The sequence below is a fragment of the Mustela erminea genome, chromosome 7 (assembly GCF_009829155.1).
Source record: "Mustela erminea isolate mMusErm1 chromosome 7, mMusErm1.Pri, whole genome shotgun sequence".
Classification (NCBI taxonomy): Eukaryota; Metazoa; Chordata; class Mammalia; order Carnivora; family Mustelidae; genus Mustela; species Mustela erminea.
Window position 1 is genome coordinate 53,993,717 of NC_045620.1, and position 17,770 is coordinate 54,011,486.

The 17,770-nt window shown below is 37.1% G+C and overlaps 1 protein-coding gene across 3 annotated transcripts in view; it reads right to left on the reverse strand.

The window, feature by feature from the left end:
• Positions 1–9,972: 9,972 nt before the first annotated feature.
• SLC5A7 (solute carrier family 5 member 7) overlaps positions 9,973–17,770 on the reverse strand; it is a 28,479-nt gene continuing 20,681 nt past the window's right edge. For all 3 annotated transcript variants that reach the window (XM_032351660.1, XM_032351659.1, XM_032351661.1), the window contains 2 exons: positions 14,151–14,368; positions 9,973–13,102 (listed from right to left, as the gene is read on the reverse strand). In XM_032351660.1, the coding sequence (XP_032207551.1) occupies positions 12,476–13,102; positions 14,151–14,368 (845 nt within the window). In that variant the 3' untranslated portion in view covers positions 9,973–12,475. The remainder of the gene's footprint in view (positions 13,103–14,150; positions 14,369–17,770) is intronic.

A 17,770-nucleotide genomic window follows, 5' to 3' on the forward strand; every position in this document is an offset into this window, starting at 1 on the left:
TATTGGTACAGTTCCTGGGCTCTGGTATGGTGGTAGTGGATAGGGTGCAGGAGGGACTCAAATGACTGGCATCTGAGAATGCAAATACTTATGGGGAGAACACCTGGTAAATCTGCAGTGGGTTTATGACTGCTGGGCTGCTATACATTTCTTCAGAGAGGAAAGCTACTGGGGTCTTCTGCAGAAGTCATGGGGACCTCAGTCATTCAGCATGGCTGGTACCAGTAGCCCTTGATTTTATTCCTTGATCTCTGTTTATCTTAGCTTTACCAGATTCTGAGTGGGGTAAATTTGAAGCAGGCCTTCATATGGTTCCCCAAAGGCTGGGAAGCTGGTTGTTCCTCCTGCTCTCCAGTGATGAATATTCTTTTTAGCTGGGGAGCTCCCATATGGTGCTCAGCAGTGCTGGCCTGGAGAATGGGATGATGCAAGCAAAATGAAATTGTTCTTCCTTACCTTTTTTGCAGTTATTCTCGGGTTTTCCCACTGTGTTCCTGAAGTTTCTTAAGTGGACTCCTGAGCTCTCCCCAGGATGTTTTTATTCTTAGATAGATGTCTAATTATTGATCTTTGTGGGGAAATGGAGCCTGGGGTCTCCTACTTTGCCACTCTGGTGATGTCCTAGAGTCTTTTTGTAATATGGTTTATTAAATGAAATAGGAATGTGTTTCTCAGAAATACAAACCCTCTGCTTCGTAATAATTATAGTTAGAAGTATTGCTGTAGCTGGTGCAACCACTCTGGAAAACAGCATGGAGAGTCCTCAAAATGTTGAAAATAGAGCTACCTTATGATCTAGCAATTGCACTATTGGGTATTTACCCTAAAGATACAAATGTACTGAGCCGAAGGGGCACATGCACCCAAAGCTTTATAGCAACAATGTCCACAATAGCCAAACTATGGAAAGAACCTAGATGTCCATCAACTGATGAATGGATAAAGAAGAGGTGGTATATATACACAATGGAATACTATGCAGCCATCAAAAGAAATGAAATCTTGCCATTTGCGATGACATGGATGGAACTAGAGGGGATTATGCTTAGCGGAATAAGTCAATCAGAGAAATACAACTATTATATGATCTCCCTGATATGAGGAAGTGGAGATGCAACACGGGGGGTTTGGGGGGCAGGAAAAGAATAAATGAAACAAGATGAGATCAAGAGGGAGACAAACCATAAGAGACTCTTAATCTCACAAAACAAACTGAGGGTTTCAGCGGGGAGGGGGTTAAGGAGAGGGTGGTGGGGTTATGGACATTGGGGAGGGTATGTGCTATGGTGAGTCCTTGAAATGTGTAAACCTGGCGATTCACAGACCTGTACCCCTGAAACTAATAATACATTATATGTTTATAAAAAAATAAAAAAATTAAAATTAAAAAAGAAAAAATTAAAATTAAAAAAGAAAAAAGAAGTATTATTATAGCCTTATCTTTGATTTCTACTAGTACCCAATAAAATTGTTGCCTGCTCTCTTAAAATTGACTAAATGATTCTATTTCCACCCCAGAAATAGCCTTAAGAGCCTCAGAGCCTTTTTGTTGGCTAACCAAGCATACTATTTTTGTACTAGGCAATATCTAGAATGGTACTTCTGATCTTTGGCCTTATTAATTTTTTCAGAGGAAAGATATCTGAGTTCCACAATTCCCTAAGCATCAGTAAGTTTTCTTTGCATAACAACTGGGTTAATATGGACAAAATAATGTTTTTAGGGAATTGGGTTGGCTTCTGTTCACATCTGTTCTCCTATAATAAAAGCCAGAATGGACTATGTGTACAGTTCTGTTTCTTCTGAACCCTTAATTATCTCCCTTAATATCTCTAGTAGGGAACTGCAAAGAGCAAAGGCAAGGAATCTCATGATTTGCTTCCTCTCTATTCAATGCAATTTTTGATGTATCTATAAGGAACATAAATTAGGACACTTCCCCTGAATTATCTGAAGTCCTTTGTAAGATATGTCTGAAATCAACAATATTGTTCTATAGGCAAGAGTCCAGATAAGATGAATAGCTTCCACATAAATGATAGATGAGTTCATGCTCTCATGGAAGTTATTCCTTCAGTGAAGAGGTAGAAATTAATTCACAGAATATGGTATCTTATAACCATGTGCATTATGACCATGGTTTTGATAAGCAATGGCTTTTGCCTGTAAAATTAAAAGCATTCTTTTATTTTCTGTTGTTTGAGTTTATGTTAGCTCTAGATTTTGTAGACATGCCTAAATATGGTTTTAGAGACCATGAGAATGTTGTGCTCTTAGAATATTAGCAGAGTTGACATGCCCAAATATTGGGAAAATACATTTTTAAAAATGGAAGCTATGTAGATAGTTTCTCTCTTTCTCCTGGCCTAAATAGGGCTTTGTAGGTTTGCCACCTTTATTCCGCTCATCCAAGTATAAAGAGAAGATACAGGCTTCAGGAAGAAAAAAAAAAAAATCCATGAGGACAAAAGGTGACAGGAATTTACTATATTAATCAGATCACTTGTTACTTCCCATATGGCATCATCTGTACCTATTTGAGTGGCAAGAGTGTGACATTTCTGTTACATTTTTCCATCAAAATTGTGAGTAGGGAGGCTATACCACTTTGTGGCATAGAAAAATGTTTGTTTCAAGTTTAAGGGAAATGCAGATTTTGTTCAATAAAGCAAATACATGTTAAATAGTAAGAACTTTGTAATATTTGAGTAGGCTGACTCAGCAGTTGGTGAATATCCTTGACCAGTATGTTCCAAGATGGACTGAAGGACCACCTGGAAGGAAGGAATAGGTAAACATTATTTACAGATCCAGAAATTTTAACCAACTTTTTCAAGAATGCAGTGGATCTCTTTTCCTGGGAAAGCTTGGAAAAGGAAAGAAAAGGAAACCAACTATAGCCCTACCAGTGCACGTGCTTTCAGGGCCATGACTAACACTCATTGTCTCCCTTCTCTCCTAGACATCTTAAATGCCCTCACTAGCAAGTCTGCTGGTGGTGACACATATTTCATTCCTGAGGGGTCTAAGGATGAGACTCCATGTCCATTTTCAGGTATATTTGTTGAACTTGCTCATTTTTATCCTCTCAAGTGAGCAAGAGAATACCAAAAAGCACAGAGCAGTTGCTTGGGTGCTAAACGTATTCCTCCCTGCTCTCACTGGGTAAAAGCAGTTCTAGCTCCATCTTACAATCAGAACCAATATCCCCATTAAAATGATAACTTTTCTTCTTGCCTGCTAGAGCCTTGGTAAATGAGCTCAAGTGCCCAGGTGACAGCAGTAGCTTTTAATGCAATGAGATTCTTGCTGGTTTCATTGGCAAAAGTGATTTATCATTGGGGTCAGGATTTCCAACTATGCAGAGTTCAGAGCTATAGGGTCATATAGGGTCATATAGGGTTATATAGGTCCATTGGGTCAATAGGAATATTGGTTAGTAGGATCAGTTCTGCTTCTCCATTCCTTGGTTTCCAGACACATCTATTTTTCCAACTGGGTACACAGCACCAGGTAAAGTTCTCTAATCCAAGGTGTACACTGCATTTTAGAATATGGCACTGTATTTTCATAAAGTCTTTCCTCTGAAGCAGTGTTTCACTTGTACTTTCAGAAGGTTGTTATATTCTGACAGGCAGGCAGCTTCTGGGTTATATGTTGTAGAATGTGACCAAAGAATCGCATGTACTTGCATACCCCCTTTGTTGTAAAGTAGGTCCCTTGGTTTGATGTGAGATTATTAGGGATCCTGTGTCAGAGGAGCAACCACTCTATAATCTCTTAGATGGAGATGATATATATCATATATGATATATATCTATATATATATCTATATATACATATAGATTTTTCTGGGTATGGGTTGCCTTTCTTGACAGCATCTCCATCTAAGATATCTATATATCTATATATAGATATATATAGATATCATTCTTGTCAGAATTAATTATTTATTCTTCAAGAGTGGAAGAAACCCAATGACATCAACTTGCCGTAGTGTGGCCTGTTGGTTGCCTCAAGGAATGATGCCATATCACACCTCTGTTAGTCTCTGTTCCTGGTAGGCTAGACATGTGGGCGGTAGTATCTAGATCAGCTTGGCAAAAAGGAGCCTGTGTCGCCAGTCTCATCTATAGCCTCTACTCTTGCCACAATAGCCAGTTCATTAATGTGGTCACCATGTCAGCACTTAAGTGGCCAATGACAAGGAATGTGTTGTATACTCAGTTATTGCTGTCTCTTCCAGACAAGAAGCTAATTGATGGGGGCAGTTGCCTAAGGTACAGGATCTCTGGCAGGGACCGCTAGAGATGGTGTGAACTCATTACTAGAATAGCTGTAGAAACATGAAAATGTTTGGGTCTGGCTCAGTGAAGTTGAAATGCCAGAATTGCCATATTAGATAGTAGAGGAAGGGATTAAAACATTCTAGGAAATGCGCTTACTGGGGTGGAATACACAGTAGTGCTGGAAATTCAGTGGTGCTTTCCTTTGTATGCCAAAGCAGAGGGTAGCGGGGGCTCACTGAGAACGGTTAGAGTACGGGGTAGGACCACAAAACTGTAGAGACCTTGGGGCTGCTGGGTGACTCAGTCAGTTAAGCCTCTGCTTTCAGCTAAGTCATGATCTTAGTGTCCTGAGATCAAGTCCCGCATCTGGCTCCCTGCTAAGCAGTGAGGCCGCTTCTTGTCTCTGCCCTTCTTCTGTGATCTCTCTTATTCTCACTTTCTCTCAAATATATAAATAAATATCTTAAAAACAAAGGAAAACAGACAAACAAAAAAGTAGTAGAGTCCAAATGGAGGCACTCAATTATCAGGAGGCAGGAGACACAATTATTGGAATAGGCAACAAGATTCAGGGGCCATTAAGGGTACCTCATTCATAAAAAGTATGGTAATGGTGTATGGCATACAATGTGAATACTCCACAGGTGAGAGATGAGGAAAATTACTTCTTTTTTACAGAGGTGAAGAACATAGCTGTCTCCTTGGAAGGAATTAACAGGCATTCCAAACTTTTTTTTTTTTTTTTAAGATTTCATTTATTTATTTGACAGACAGAGATCACAAGTAGGCAGAGAGGCAGGCAAGGGGCGGAGGGAAGCAGGCTCTCTGCTGAGCGGAAAGCCCAATGCAGGGCTCAATCCCAGGACCCTGAGACAGTGAGTTCACTGAGCCAAAGGCAGAGGCTTAACCCAATGAGTCACCTAGGCACTCCTAATTCCAACCCTTTTGATATTTATTTATTTATTTATTTAAAGATTTTGTTTATTTGACAGAGTTTGAGAGAGATCACAAGTAGGCAGAGAGGCAGGGGTTGTGGGGGTGGGAAGAAGACTCCCTGCTGAGCAGAGAGCCCAATGCGTAGTTTGATCCCAGGACCCTGAGATCGTGACCTGAGCTGAGGGCAGAGCCTTACCCCACTGAGCCACCTAGGCACCCCACAACACTTTTGACATTTAATGAAAATCTCTCCAAAACTCAGAAAAACTCAAAATTTGGCTTTTATGACTTAGAGACTCTTCCACGTTCTGAACCTCATTTCTGTTGAAATGTAAATATGTAGTAAGAGAACTCTCCAGGGCTCCTGACATCCTTGGAGGTTATCCAGAAACCTACTGTGAGTATTCATTCGATATAGGAGATGTTTTGGTCAATTGGTATAAGAGAAATTTTCTTACACTTTGGGTCCGATCCATTACCTAGAAAAATGGCCTCAGAGCTAATGCTCATGGTATTTAGAGTTTCAGAAGCTTGTACTCTCACAGGAACACTGAAAGAAGGCAAGTCTTGTTTCCGCTGTTGTATGCAGCTGTGTCAGACGTATGCATTTTCCTAACCAGTGCCATAATCAAGTGAGAGGACAGGTCCATCACCACAATTTTCTCTTGCCATTCCCTTCATCCTTTGGTTCACAGGAAATGGGGAATTTGAGATCCAGAAAATTCGATAATTTGAATAGTTCCAGGATGAGTAATGAAGTATGTTTGAACTGATTTGGAGGAGAGATGTATACTCATGTAGTTGTTAAATTCCAGGTCAAAGAGATGCTCTAAAATCATCGTTTACAGAGAATTACTCTGCACCAAGAAAGGTCAATTAGCTGATCTAAGATTAAACCATGAATGAAGGGTAATATCTCCTAACTTCTTGTTCAATTAGGGATGAAGGTAAGAAAGTAGAATTCCTAATAGGTCAGCAAAATGAATTTTGAAAACTTGTTTCACTTCAGCCTTTATTGTTTAAAATTCTCTATTTTTTTTCTTAAATTAGAAGGTAGAATGAGCTAAAATTAATTTTAAGGTTTTTTTCTAGCCACCTTTCTAAAAATAGTGATCTTAGAATTATTTTGTAGGTAATAGGTATAAAAACAATAGAAGTCTGAATCAAACATGCAGAAGGCTACATAGTCAGATAGGTGGTTTTATTTTATATTATGTTTCAAAATCTCTAGTAGGAACTGGTTTGCTGGAGCTTTATAGCTTTCTCTGAAAACTGAAATGTGGAAAATACTAAACATAGTGTTACTTAATAGAAATTTTATTCAAAAACTAACATGAAGTGAAAAACAAGTTGTTAACAAAATGGAAGCCTATGTGGGTTAGATTTTTTTCTGAAGGCTAAATGTCAACTCAACTTTGAGTAACAGAAAATAGTTCATGTGGCATCCATTGTATCTAATCACGCTCTGTGAACACAGACAAATGTGGTTGTGGCTGCAATTGTTTTGCCTGCGTTCAACCCAAAGTGCTTCCTACACTTAAGTCATAGCTTATATTTTATGCCCATGGCCATCTGTGGTCAGGACATCTTAACCTACATAGAATAATATGGTTTGCAATGCTTTCTTGATCCCAATATTTTTAAATTTCATGTTAATTTCTATTGGTGTCTATCAGCACATTTCCACTCCCACCCCCAACAAACATTTATGAGCTTTGAAGGCCAGCTTCAAGTGGTTTTCAAAAAACAAAATTTCCTTTTTCAATCTCCTACCATTTTTTTCTTCCTTTAAAAAATTTTATTGAGTCATGTGATGCTTTTAAATGGGATGACCATAAATATACACAACAGCCAAATTAATGAAACTTTTGATTGACTTTTCCAAACTTCCCACAGACTTTCCATTTATTACTCTGATCACAAAGTACTCTTGGGAGTGGTATTGCCTGAGAATTCCCACACGAATAATGAGATAAATTTTCCCACAGACTTCGTCACTCCTTCTTAAGTTCATATTCATACATCGACCACAACTGTGGTGCATGCTGAGCTGCACTAAAATTCTGCTACATTGGGTTCTTGGAAAGACAAATAAAGCAAATATAACCTATGTGTCAATGTACTTTAAAACACGACTCTTCTCTCTTCATCCCTAATTTAGAATCCAGACTTAAAAGTAGTTGAATATGACAACTCGACATATTGACAGGCAAAATAACTTCCCAAATAACCAGATGTGTTTTGTCCAATTATCCCAGTTGGAGATCTAGTTTTATAGTTCCATATTTTTACACTTATTAAGTGTGTTTTATATACCATATAGCCTTTAAGGTATCCTATAATTTCATCCTAGTAACAGATAAATGTAATTCTCATTTGGAAAACTGAGGCTTTAGAGGTTAAGTGCCTTGACTAAGACTATGACTGTTGTGATCCTCAGTCGGAGGCAGAGCTGCTGTTTGAAGCCATATGTTCTTCTTCTGCATTTCTACTCTTACCTACTGTCTTCCAAGTGATGCTGCAATCAGGCCAGAGGCTAGTGAGTCCAAGCCATTCACTCACTCCAGCTGCACTTTGCAGCACCTCTGGGAGGCTATTTTCAGTTATTCCTTTCATTAATATCCACTATTCTATCATGGTTAGCCTTTTGGTCCTATCTGGTTTATGTTTTTAACTACTTCTAGTTCAAAAATTCATAAATCAACAGCTTCAAAATACATAAGGTGTTACTTATTTTAAATAGGTAACCATAGCTTTCCAACCAAAAACCAAAACAAAATTACCATATACTTCTTGATTATAAAGAATTTAAATACTAGAAGTTGGATGTTTTTACTGATTTGGGGTTCTTCTTCGGGTGATTGTATAAAACATGAAGATATAATCATTTATCATGATCTTATAATTCTTTGGACCTCTCTCAGATTATCTGCCTTAGAGGAGAATGCTACCAATCAAATTAAACTCTCTTAACTCCAGGGTTAAAATGAAGAAAGCATACACAGGCTCCAATACACATTGTCTTTTCTAGCTCTGAATACTTTCCTCCATAGTATAGCTTTGTGATAAAGCAAAATATAGGATCTCTGAAATGTGTCCATAATGACAGACAAACTGGTATATTTCTTCCTGTAACTACTTATTCTTTCCTTCATTCATCCTTAAGCTCATTCTAGGTCCCTCCTCTCTATATATATCCAAAGGCAGAATTGCTTATGATTAAGGTGTAAGGGGCAGTTCTTCTGAGGATACATATAATTATACTTTTCAAGATTCTTAGAGTTAGTAAGATATATAAAGTATATATAGAACATAATGAAGACAGTTCTTTAGTTAGTGATTGCTTGTGTATCCTAGATCAATAATTATCAGACAGCTCTTTGGTTTTTAAGATGCAGATATTTTGATATTTATGGAATAGATATTCTGTCTACTGATATGCTTGACTCAAAGAAAGTCCTGTGTGCAGTGACAGAACTTCTTTTCCAGGAATAGCAATTCATATTTTTTGAGATATAATATCATATATTTCCTTAAGATTTATGCAAGGTGAAACTTTTCCATTTCATATTTTTATATGTTCCAGCAGTGAGATGGTTTATTTTAATTCCATTGCATAGTTGTCTCCAAGCACCACTTATATTTATTTTAAGAGAGGGCCGCAAAAAGCCACGCCTGGACAATGATCTCCTGAATTGCACCAGCACAATTTAATACAATACCATTACATTGAAAACATTTACATGTATAGCTGCAAATCTACTTATTTTAAGCACAGTTTATATAATATTTTGACAGACAAAAATATATGTTTAGAACCATTATTTGTATCTGTCTGTTCAGTAGCAAATTTACAATAAATTATACAGTATGCAGGAATAAATTTTCTCAGAGACTAAAAAAAAAAGTCACACTTTATGTTTAAAATACAATGCAAATTCATTATTTCCAAATAAAACAGCTAATAGCCATTAGCGTAGATTCACTTATTTCAAGCTTACATTCATTTGACATTCACATAAAATTCATTACTTTTAACAGTAGCAACAAAGTAGAATTTTGACATTGAGTGTTTGAAAGCTTGTTGACTTATCAGTCCAGCTATAAGCTTGATGTTTTGGAAAACATGTGTGTGGAGAAGAACACATTAAAATTACCCAAAAAAAACATGTTACAATTATTGTAGAAGTATGAAAATAAAATATATGTTTTATCCTAATGCTTTATCCACAGGTATTGCCTCCAGAGGTTAATATAGCCAGTGTCTAAAATGTTTCTGTTGTTTTATTTTCATTGAGAATGGGTTTTTGAAAATTAGACTCACTGAGTGAAGCTGGAAGAATACAAAGCCACCAGCATTACCCGTGAAGTCAAAACAGCAGAGATGAGCATAAGGCATTGTCTTCTGAGAGTCACAACTTTGTTCCTTCCTTGGAAATGGGAAAATGTGCATGTGAATGTGCCTAACAACTCTGTGATCATTGTTTCATTCCTTCTGATCAACATTTTTTGTCCTTTTAAAAAAATCACCTTACTCGGGATGCCTGGGTGGCTCAGTTGGTTAAGCAGCTGCCTTCGGCCCAGGTCATGATCCCAGAGTCCTGGGATCGAGTCCCACATCGGGCTCCTTGATTGGCAGGGAGCCTGCTTCTCCCTCTGCCTCTACCTGCCGCTCTGTCTGCCTGTGCTCACTCTCGCTCCTCTCTCTCTCTGATAAATAAATAAAAAATCTTAAAAAAAAATCGCCTTACTAATATTTAGCATATTTATTAGTGGATTTTATACTAAACTAGCTTTTTTTGTAAATTTAGTTTGAGAGTAGGTATGAAATAACACATGAAGTAAAAATAGGGCATTATTTATTGGTCTATATTATTTGTGACAATATATTATTTAAGCGATTTAGTTTTTAATATTTTGGACAAGGTAAACCCTTTCCCCCACTTTATCTTTCTATTGTTACAAAAATGAATGGAATGGAAGAAATTTTCACTGTTAATATTTATTCTATTTCCCCAGATTTAAATATGGTTATTGCACATATCTGAACATATTTGGACAACTGTTGCCCAGTAAAGTTGCAAACTATAACATCTTCAGAGAGACTAAATCCCTGTTGTATTTTCTTATGGGCGATGTTTTCCATGGAAGTTGCCACCTTAATAGGTTGAAACAAAAACTCAGGGTGATGGAGTGCATCGAAACAATTATTCAGGCAGTGTGTTGGAGAGCATGGCACATGTGAAGGATCAGAGGTACCAGGAACAGCAGTCCCCAGCAAGTCATCACTTCCGTGCCGAATGTTTCCATCATTGTACTTTGTCCTTTGTGAGCTTCCTGTCCTGGGTTCTTCTCTCCATCCATGTCGTAGAATCTTGGGATTCCCACACTTACCATTTCCAAAAATGTGCTCCTTCCAAGTACTCCATTGGGCACTAGGCGTAAAGAAAATTCTGAGCAAACAGAAAAGTGAAAGGAATTTTCTTTTCACTTAAACATAGATGATGTTCTATAAAGATTCTGAATGCAACATCATATTCTCCATCAAGCTTTTATAAAGCATTAAAGTATGGGACATTATAACATGTAAAATTATTTAATTCCTATTTTAAAAAATTACCCTGTGAATTTAACTCATGTTTAATAACAAAGAGATGTATTATTTGATGCTTTTAGACAATTATAATTTTTTAATAGGAATTCTAGCTTCCTGGACACAATTTTTATACTTAATGCTGAACATGGAATTAACTTTATTTTGTCTATGAATTGCAAAACAAATGTTTTTGGACAATGTGCTTTAGTTTAAATAAGTCATGTTGCCTTTCCTTATTGGATGAAATGCTAAGATCATATTTTAGCTCATCAATTCACTCTGTTTTTATAGACACAGCTCTGGTTATTTCTATAATGTGGCCTCTGAGAAAGAATTTAAAATTCTAAAATGGATACAAACCATTGCATATATATATATATATATATTTATATATTTTTTAACTCCAGAAAAGGAGAAAAGTAATATTTAATGACCAACCTCATGAAAGTTATGTGGACACCAAATGTTAAAATTGATGGCTTTTCCCCCTTAGGACTTATTTTTACTTTCTGCTTTCTTCTGCATTTTAAAATTCACTACTCTCCGTAGTGGTGATTTGTCTAGTACCTAAGACCGGCTTTTGCAAGAATTACCGCAGAGTCACTCTCTTGACACTAAACCATCCTCATGAATGAATGTCCAAAATTAAGTGAATTTTGTTTTTTTAGTGTTATCAGGAGGTGCTGTTTATCTCTCATTAACTTTAACTGGTGCTATGCTGCTACCTCACTTTCTATATGGCTCAATTTTACTTCCAGTACCAGGTTAGATAGGAAGCCAAGACATTACTTCTTTTGTCATGAAGCAAAACTACAAAAGCTTCAGATGAAGGTAAAAACCCACTCTTCTTCCTGTCACTTTCTGCTTAATGGCCTTCTTGATTTACTGCTTTCAGGTTGCCGAATTATCATGACTTCCATCCTCCAGGTACGTGTCTCAATGCATATGGTAGTTGTTAGACATACTCCAAGGAGATAGTGCTCTTCTACAAAGATGGATTCTACTTTTCTATTACCTTGTACCTAAAGAAATGACACAACACAATATTTTTTATGTGTTTGCTTTGTCTGTGCTCAGAATAATACATGCCACTACCAAAAGAGAAACGAATTGCTTATTCAGCAAATGTTCTAGTTAAGAACGTGAAAGAAGGAATTAATCATCACATCAGGACAATCAGTGGTTAATTTGTTGCACCATTCATTGGAGTGATGGCAAGTTCCTCTCCTGACTTCACTGTGACAATAAACTAGACCCACTAGTGCATTAGCAGACAGGTCTTGATCAAGTCCACCTAGATTCCTTGGTTCTTTCTTATCTACTTTTTTTTTTTTCAGAATAAAGATAAATAATCTGTTTGGCCCTGTGTTCTTTGAGGGGGGCTTAATTCAATTTTGAATACTTAAGAAAACTAACTAGAGTCAGAATCAAGTGAGGATGAGAAATATTGATGAGAAAGCAAGCTGTTGCTTTTACAGATGCTTCCTTCTCGCTTGGTTTGCATTTGTGCAATTGCACTTCTATATGGATTTTTGTCCTCCTGAATGCTGTTCACTTTTAAAGTATATTTTTTATATGCTGCAACCCATCCCTCCCGGACTAGCCTTCCGTGGTACTCAGTTTGTGAAAGCAGTATTTAATTTGGATGGGGGTGTTACGCGTTATCTTCAGTCCCAGACCCCTCTGGGCTGGAGTCGATGTCAACGAAGGCCTCCTTATTGGTAAACGTGGAGCTGAGAGTTAGGCTTTGTCGGGGCTTCACAGGGGCAAGTTCATCCAATTTAATATTTTCATTTTTGACCAGAATTGTCTTATCCATGTTTTCTTCACTGTGCCTTGCGACAACAGCATCAAACACATCTAATTTGGGAGGCAAGCTTCCACTTTCAAATAGGTATTTGGCTAGATAGGAGATGCAAATGTTGGATAAGAAAGAGGTAATCATGGCGAGGGTTTTAAATGGGAATCTCTGATTGTATATGCCGTTCTTATCAGAGTAGTAGCCAGGGTAAAAGATCAAGGGCTGAAGGTACAGATATGGCTCCCCACCGGTGATTCTCAAGAAAAGGCCAGACACGTAACCCGCCACAGCCCCGTACGTGTTGGTTCCCTTGACGAAGAGCACACAGAGCAGCTGGGGGAAGATGATGATGTAAACGAGGTCTGAGCTGAGGTACCAGAGCCCGTACACGGTCTTCGTGAGTAAGGCCATGGCTGTGGCGGACGCTCCAAACACAAACACCGTGATTCGCATGACCCAGATGATTTCCTTGTCTGATGCCTGCAAGAAATTGCCACAGTGACAGCTTTTCACACAGTGCATTGGTTCATTTACGTGAAGAGTGAGATGCCTCTCTGTGCTTTAAAACTGGTCTAAACAGTTGCCCTGGTTCATATAGTTCAATGTGGGCAAAATCAGCCTAAACCACAGCAGAGGAAGTAAGCCATCTAGGTGGCCTCCCTGGTGGGCCTTTGGGAGGGGTTTCTCTGTGCCATGTGCAGAAGCATGGGCAGCTACATGTTTCCCTGAATGTGCATGGGAGAGGGGCGTGAGCTACTGTGCCATCATAGGGAAATAATAATGCAAGAAAGGTCTTCACATAACGGAGTTTACATATTAAGGAATAATTCCTAGGTGGCTGTGAGGAGGCACAGCCCACTCTTGCTTGCTGTGTCCTGGGAGTCCCATCATCTTTAAGTCTAGCCACCCTAAAAACAAGTGGGGCCATTTTGTTCACTATGACCTAGAAAAACTAAAAAAACTAGAGAAAGACAAAGCCTTAGTGAAGGAGGAAGGTGAATAGGTTTATTGGCTCCTTAGTGACACAACAGTGCTCTTCTGCACCGACTTGATTCAGTCTGGTCAGTCACACCGAGGGCAGTTTTCTTATCAATGTAGACTTGGGAGTTCAACTGCACAAATGCCTACCAAATAACTTGCTCACTATGTTCTGCTTCAAGTTCTTTTTTTTTTTTTATCATACTTCATTAAACTCAAAGTTTTTTGATACTTTAGGTTTCATGACTCTTTCATTAGAAAGACAAGCAATGTAAATTATAGCAATATGAATGTACCTCTCAAAAAATACTCGTGTTGATATGTTCCTTTCCATATGAACATGAATGATAACATGCATTAAAAATGTTTATGTACAGCTTAAATAAAATTCAGCATTATTTAACCTTGTGTGCTTAATCAAACTAGGGTCTGATTTTAATATAGGATATTACTATATATACAATACTACAGACACAATAAATATAAAGGTAACAACAACAACAACAGCAACAACAACAATAATGTTATGTCTGAAAAAAACCATTCTTACATTTTGTCTGAATGAAAGCTGGTAGATGTTCCGGGCAAACATGGAACTTGCTGACAAGATGGAAGAATCTGCTGAGGACATAACAGCAGCAGAAACTGCACCAAGACCAAAGAAAGAAATGTACACAGGGCAGAGGTACTTCAGAACAATTGGTAAAATCATGTCCGCTTCATTGTTGTCTTTGGGATCTAGAGGCCCATATGAAGTCTGGTTCCAGTCTGTTGAACAGAAAAAAACAAATATAAAAACATCCAAAGAAATGTATATTCTTTATCCATCTGGGGGTCATCCTATCTACTAAGAGCTTTTGAAATTTAGAATGTATTAATAAGTCTAATTAGAGGAGAAGTCTATAATTAGGTCTAGAAATCTAACTAGGTATGTTGGTCTAAGTGGGTGGGAAGTCCATTGTCTTATATATAATCCTGGCTTCTAATGGGTTTGGGTACACTTAGCCTTATTCATAAGACCTGTTATCTATCTATCTGTTTATCTATCTGTCATCTATCTAATCATCTATCAATCATCATCTATCATCTACCTGCCTATCTATCTTTCAATCATCAGTTTTCTATCTACTTATCTGCCTAGTTATTACCTATTTCTCTTCTGTAATTATGACATAAAATTGTACAGAATCACAGATCACAAATATTATAAGACAAAAGCATGGAGTATTTCTTCAACCAGTTGGAGATGTGAGAGGACACTCAGTGATCCAGTCCTCAGTCACACATGCATTAATGTTTAGGCAATAGTGGAGATATTCTCACCCATCCTTTTCCTGTATATAAACTTGGTTTTGGAGCACCCTCAGCATTATTTTTCCCTCAACTAAATTCCTTCTTGCATTGGATTCCACTTATTGGAAACAGGGGGCAGGGTAGATAAAGGAAAGTCCTTGTTTATTGAGTAGAAAGTGCAGGTATGAGACTGCACTTCAGAAGGATTTTGGAATCTGTGTAAAGGGACTCAAAACATAAAAGATAGAAAAAGTCTCAAGGAAACAGGAGGGCATGGGCACCAGAGATGCCCAGACAACAGTTTGCAGCGCATCTCTAAGTCTGTGGGACAGGCTGTTAAAAACAATGTTAAAAGCAAGTTTGACATTGGGAGGATGAGAGAGAAATGGGCAGAAAATGGCAAGTGCTTGATTTTATTTTTTTTTTAAAGATTTTATTTATTTATTTGACAGAGAGAGATCACAAGTAGGCAGAGAGGCAGGCAGAGAGAGAGAGAGAGAGAGGAAGAAGCAGGCTCCCTGCTGAGCAGAGAGTCTGATGAGGGACTCGATCCCAGGACCCTGGGATCATGACCTGAGCCGAAGGCAGCGGCTTAACCCACTGAGCCACCCAGGCACCCCTAGTGCTTGATTTTAATAAAGCAAGAAGAAGAAAGAAGAATCATCACTGGATTCATTCAGTGGTTCACAAGCCTTAATGAACATTGGGATCTCTCAGGCATGCCTTTACAATGCAGAATATCCTGAAAGATTCTGATAGCATAGGTCTGAATGATGACACGATTTGCCAAGTCTGGGAAGTCACCAATTATAGTTAGTGCAATATATTAACCTTTGGAGTAAAATTTTATTACAGAGTGTTACCAGTTTATTTTATTTCACAAAATAACAATGTGAAGCTGATTTAGAAATTACATACATAAATTGTGCAACCACTACATTTTTATAAAATAAATAATATATATGTGCCTGAAAATGTTTTTTAAAACCACAAAGCCAAAGTAAACAGCATGTAGTTTCTTCAAATATATAAAAGGTTTTTTGAAAAAAATAAAATAAGAAAATGTGCTTTCAAGTTTTTAAGCTTGAAACTTAGAAATTATATCTGATATTGATACTACAAGGAAAATAAGACACTGTATTTTTTGTTTAAGAAAGTTTATGTCTTTTTATTGTAATTGAAGGTGTTGCATGGTCAATTAAACACTATCAGCATTATTTTCCAAAATTTTCCATTATTCTTTTAAATGCAGCCAAAACCCCGAGTGTTTTGACTTATACAAACCTATCCATTACCAGTCGAAGACTCACCAACATTAATATTATTCTTTTTCAACAGAATCTGAGATGAACCACTAGTAAAATAAGGTATAAGATTATTTACATTTTATGATGAGTTGGTCTGCTGAACTCTAGAATTCATAGAATAAATTACATCTTCAAACTGACTTTTTAGCTAGTGAAATTCTGCATTGTGCTAATTAATCTGTTTTTTTCTTATTAAGTAGAAAATGGCCATTAAGATTTTATTGTAAAGGGTACAAAAATATCTTGTGCACCATGCAAGATAGAGAAAATCATGGTGAAAACAAACAAAAAAAATAAGTTTATCTTTGAATATATAGTTCTTTTTTTATTATGTTATATTTTTCACCATATAGTACATCATTAGTTGTTGATGTAGTGTTCCATGCTTCATTGTTTGGGTATAACACCCAGTACTGTTTACTCATACTATTGTGTACTGAAGAATACAATGGAATCTTTAAATGTACATTAATATTGCTCCTTTTTTATTTGCTGAACTTTGATGGTATAATTCCAGGAGCAAATAAGAGTAGTTTCCCTTGGATCTTACCACTTTTTTCTTCCTCCATTTTCTACTATGGTTGTTCAAAGCTATACTTTGTTGAAGCCAATTTTATACATTCATTGAGACTATTATGGTGCCAGAAATAACAACCAAGAATGTGTACTCAATCCAAGAAAAAAACAGAGTTCACATTAGTTTTTTTCTGTCTGTTGTCCTACAACACACACACACACACACACACACACACACAGAGGCACACCCACACACAGACAGAAGTCAGATCTGTTTTCTGATTGTGACTTAAGTGCTATCTTTTGCTCTAAGACACACAATGACCTTTGTCAGTCATCTTTTTAAGTGTTTGCTTATGTCATGAAGGAACAATTGGAATGGAAAATATACACATGACCCATGACTGCTCTTGTAAATGTTACATAATCCAGTAAGTAGCTCTATTAATTGAAAATCAAAATAGCGGTGAGTTTATCACCCTGTAACATCTCTACAAAGCACAGTGGAGTGAGGGGTAAACTTCTTTAGTTTGTTTTAATGATATCTACCTACAGGAATTCTTTGAATTTGGGTTACTGTGATGTATTTTCATGAATGCTCATGGAAGTTATATAGCATAGATATGTAAGTGTCAGGAATAATTAACAATTTCAATTAAATTAAGGGTGATATTTTTAAAATGTTTTAGATAGAGGCTAACTAGGAGATAAGCATCTTACGATGCTCTTTTTTACCAAATTTGAATAAATTATTCTCTAAATCTCAGTGCCTTAATTTTACCTTTACCTGCACACTTATTGGTTTATTTCTCCAAGAAAGAAAACTCTTAATTAACAAACAATTACAAATATAAAGCGAAAATCTCAAGTTCAAACTGGTCCTTAGGTGTCATTAAATTTCTAAGCCAGTAGATTTCAAATCAGGTTAAGTTTGACCAACCAAGGGGCTTTAAAAAAAACCCTAGTCTCTGGCTCCACCTTATATTATTAAAATAAAATCCCTGTGGGGTAGGGTAGAAAGAGTTATTTTTTAAAGCATCTTTTCTCCTCCCCA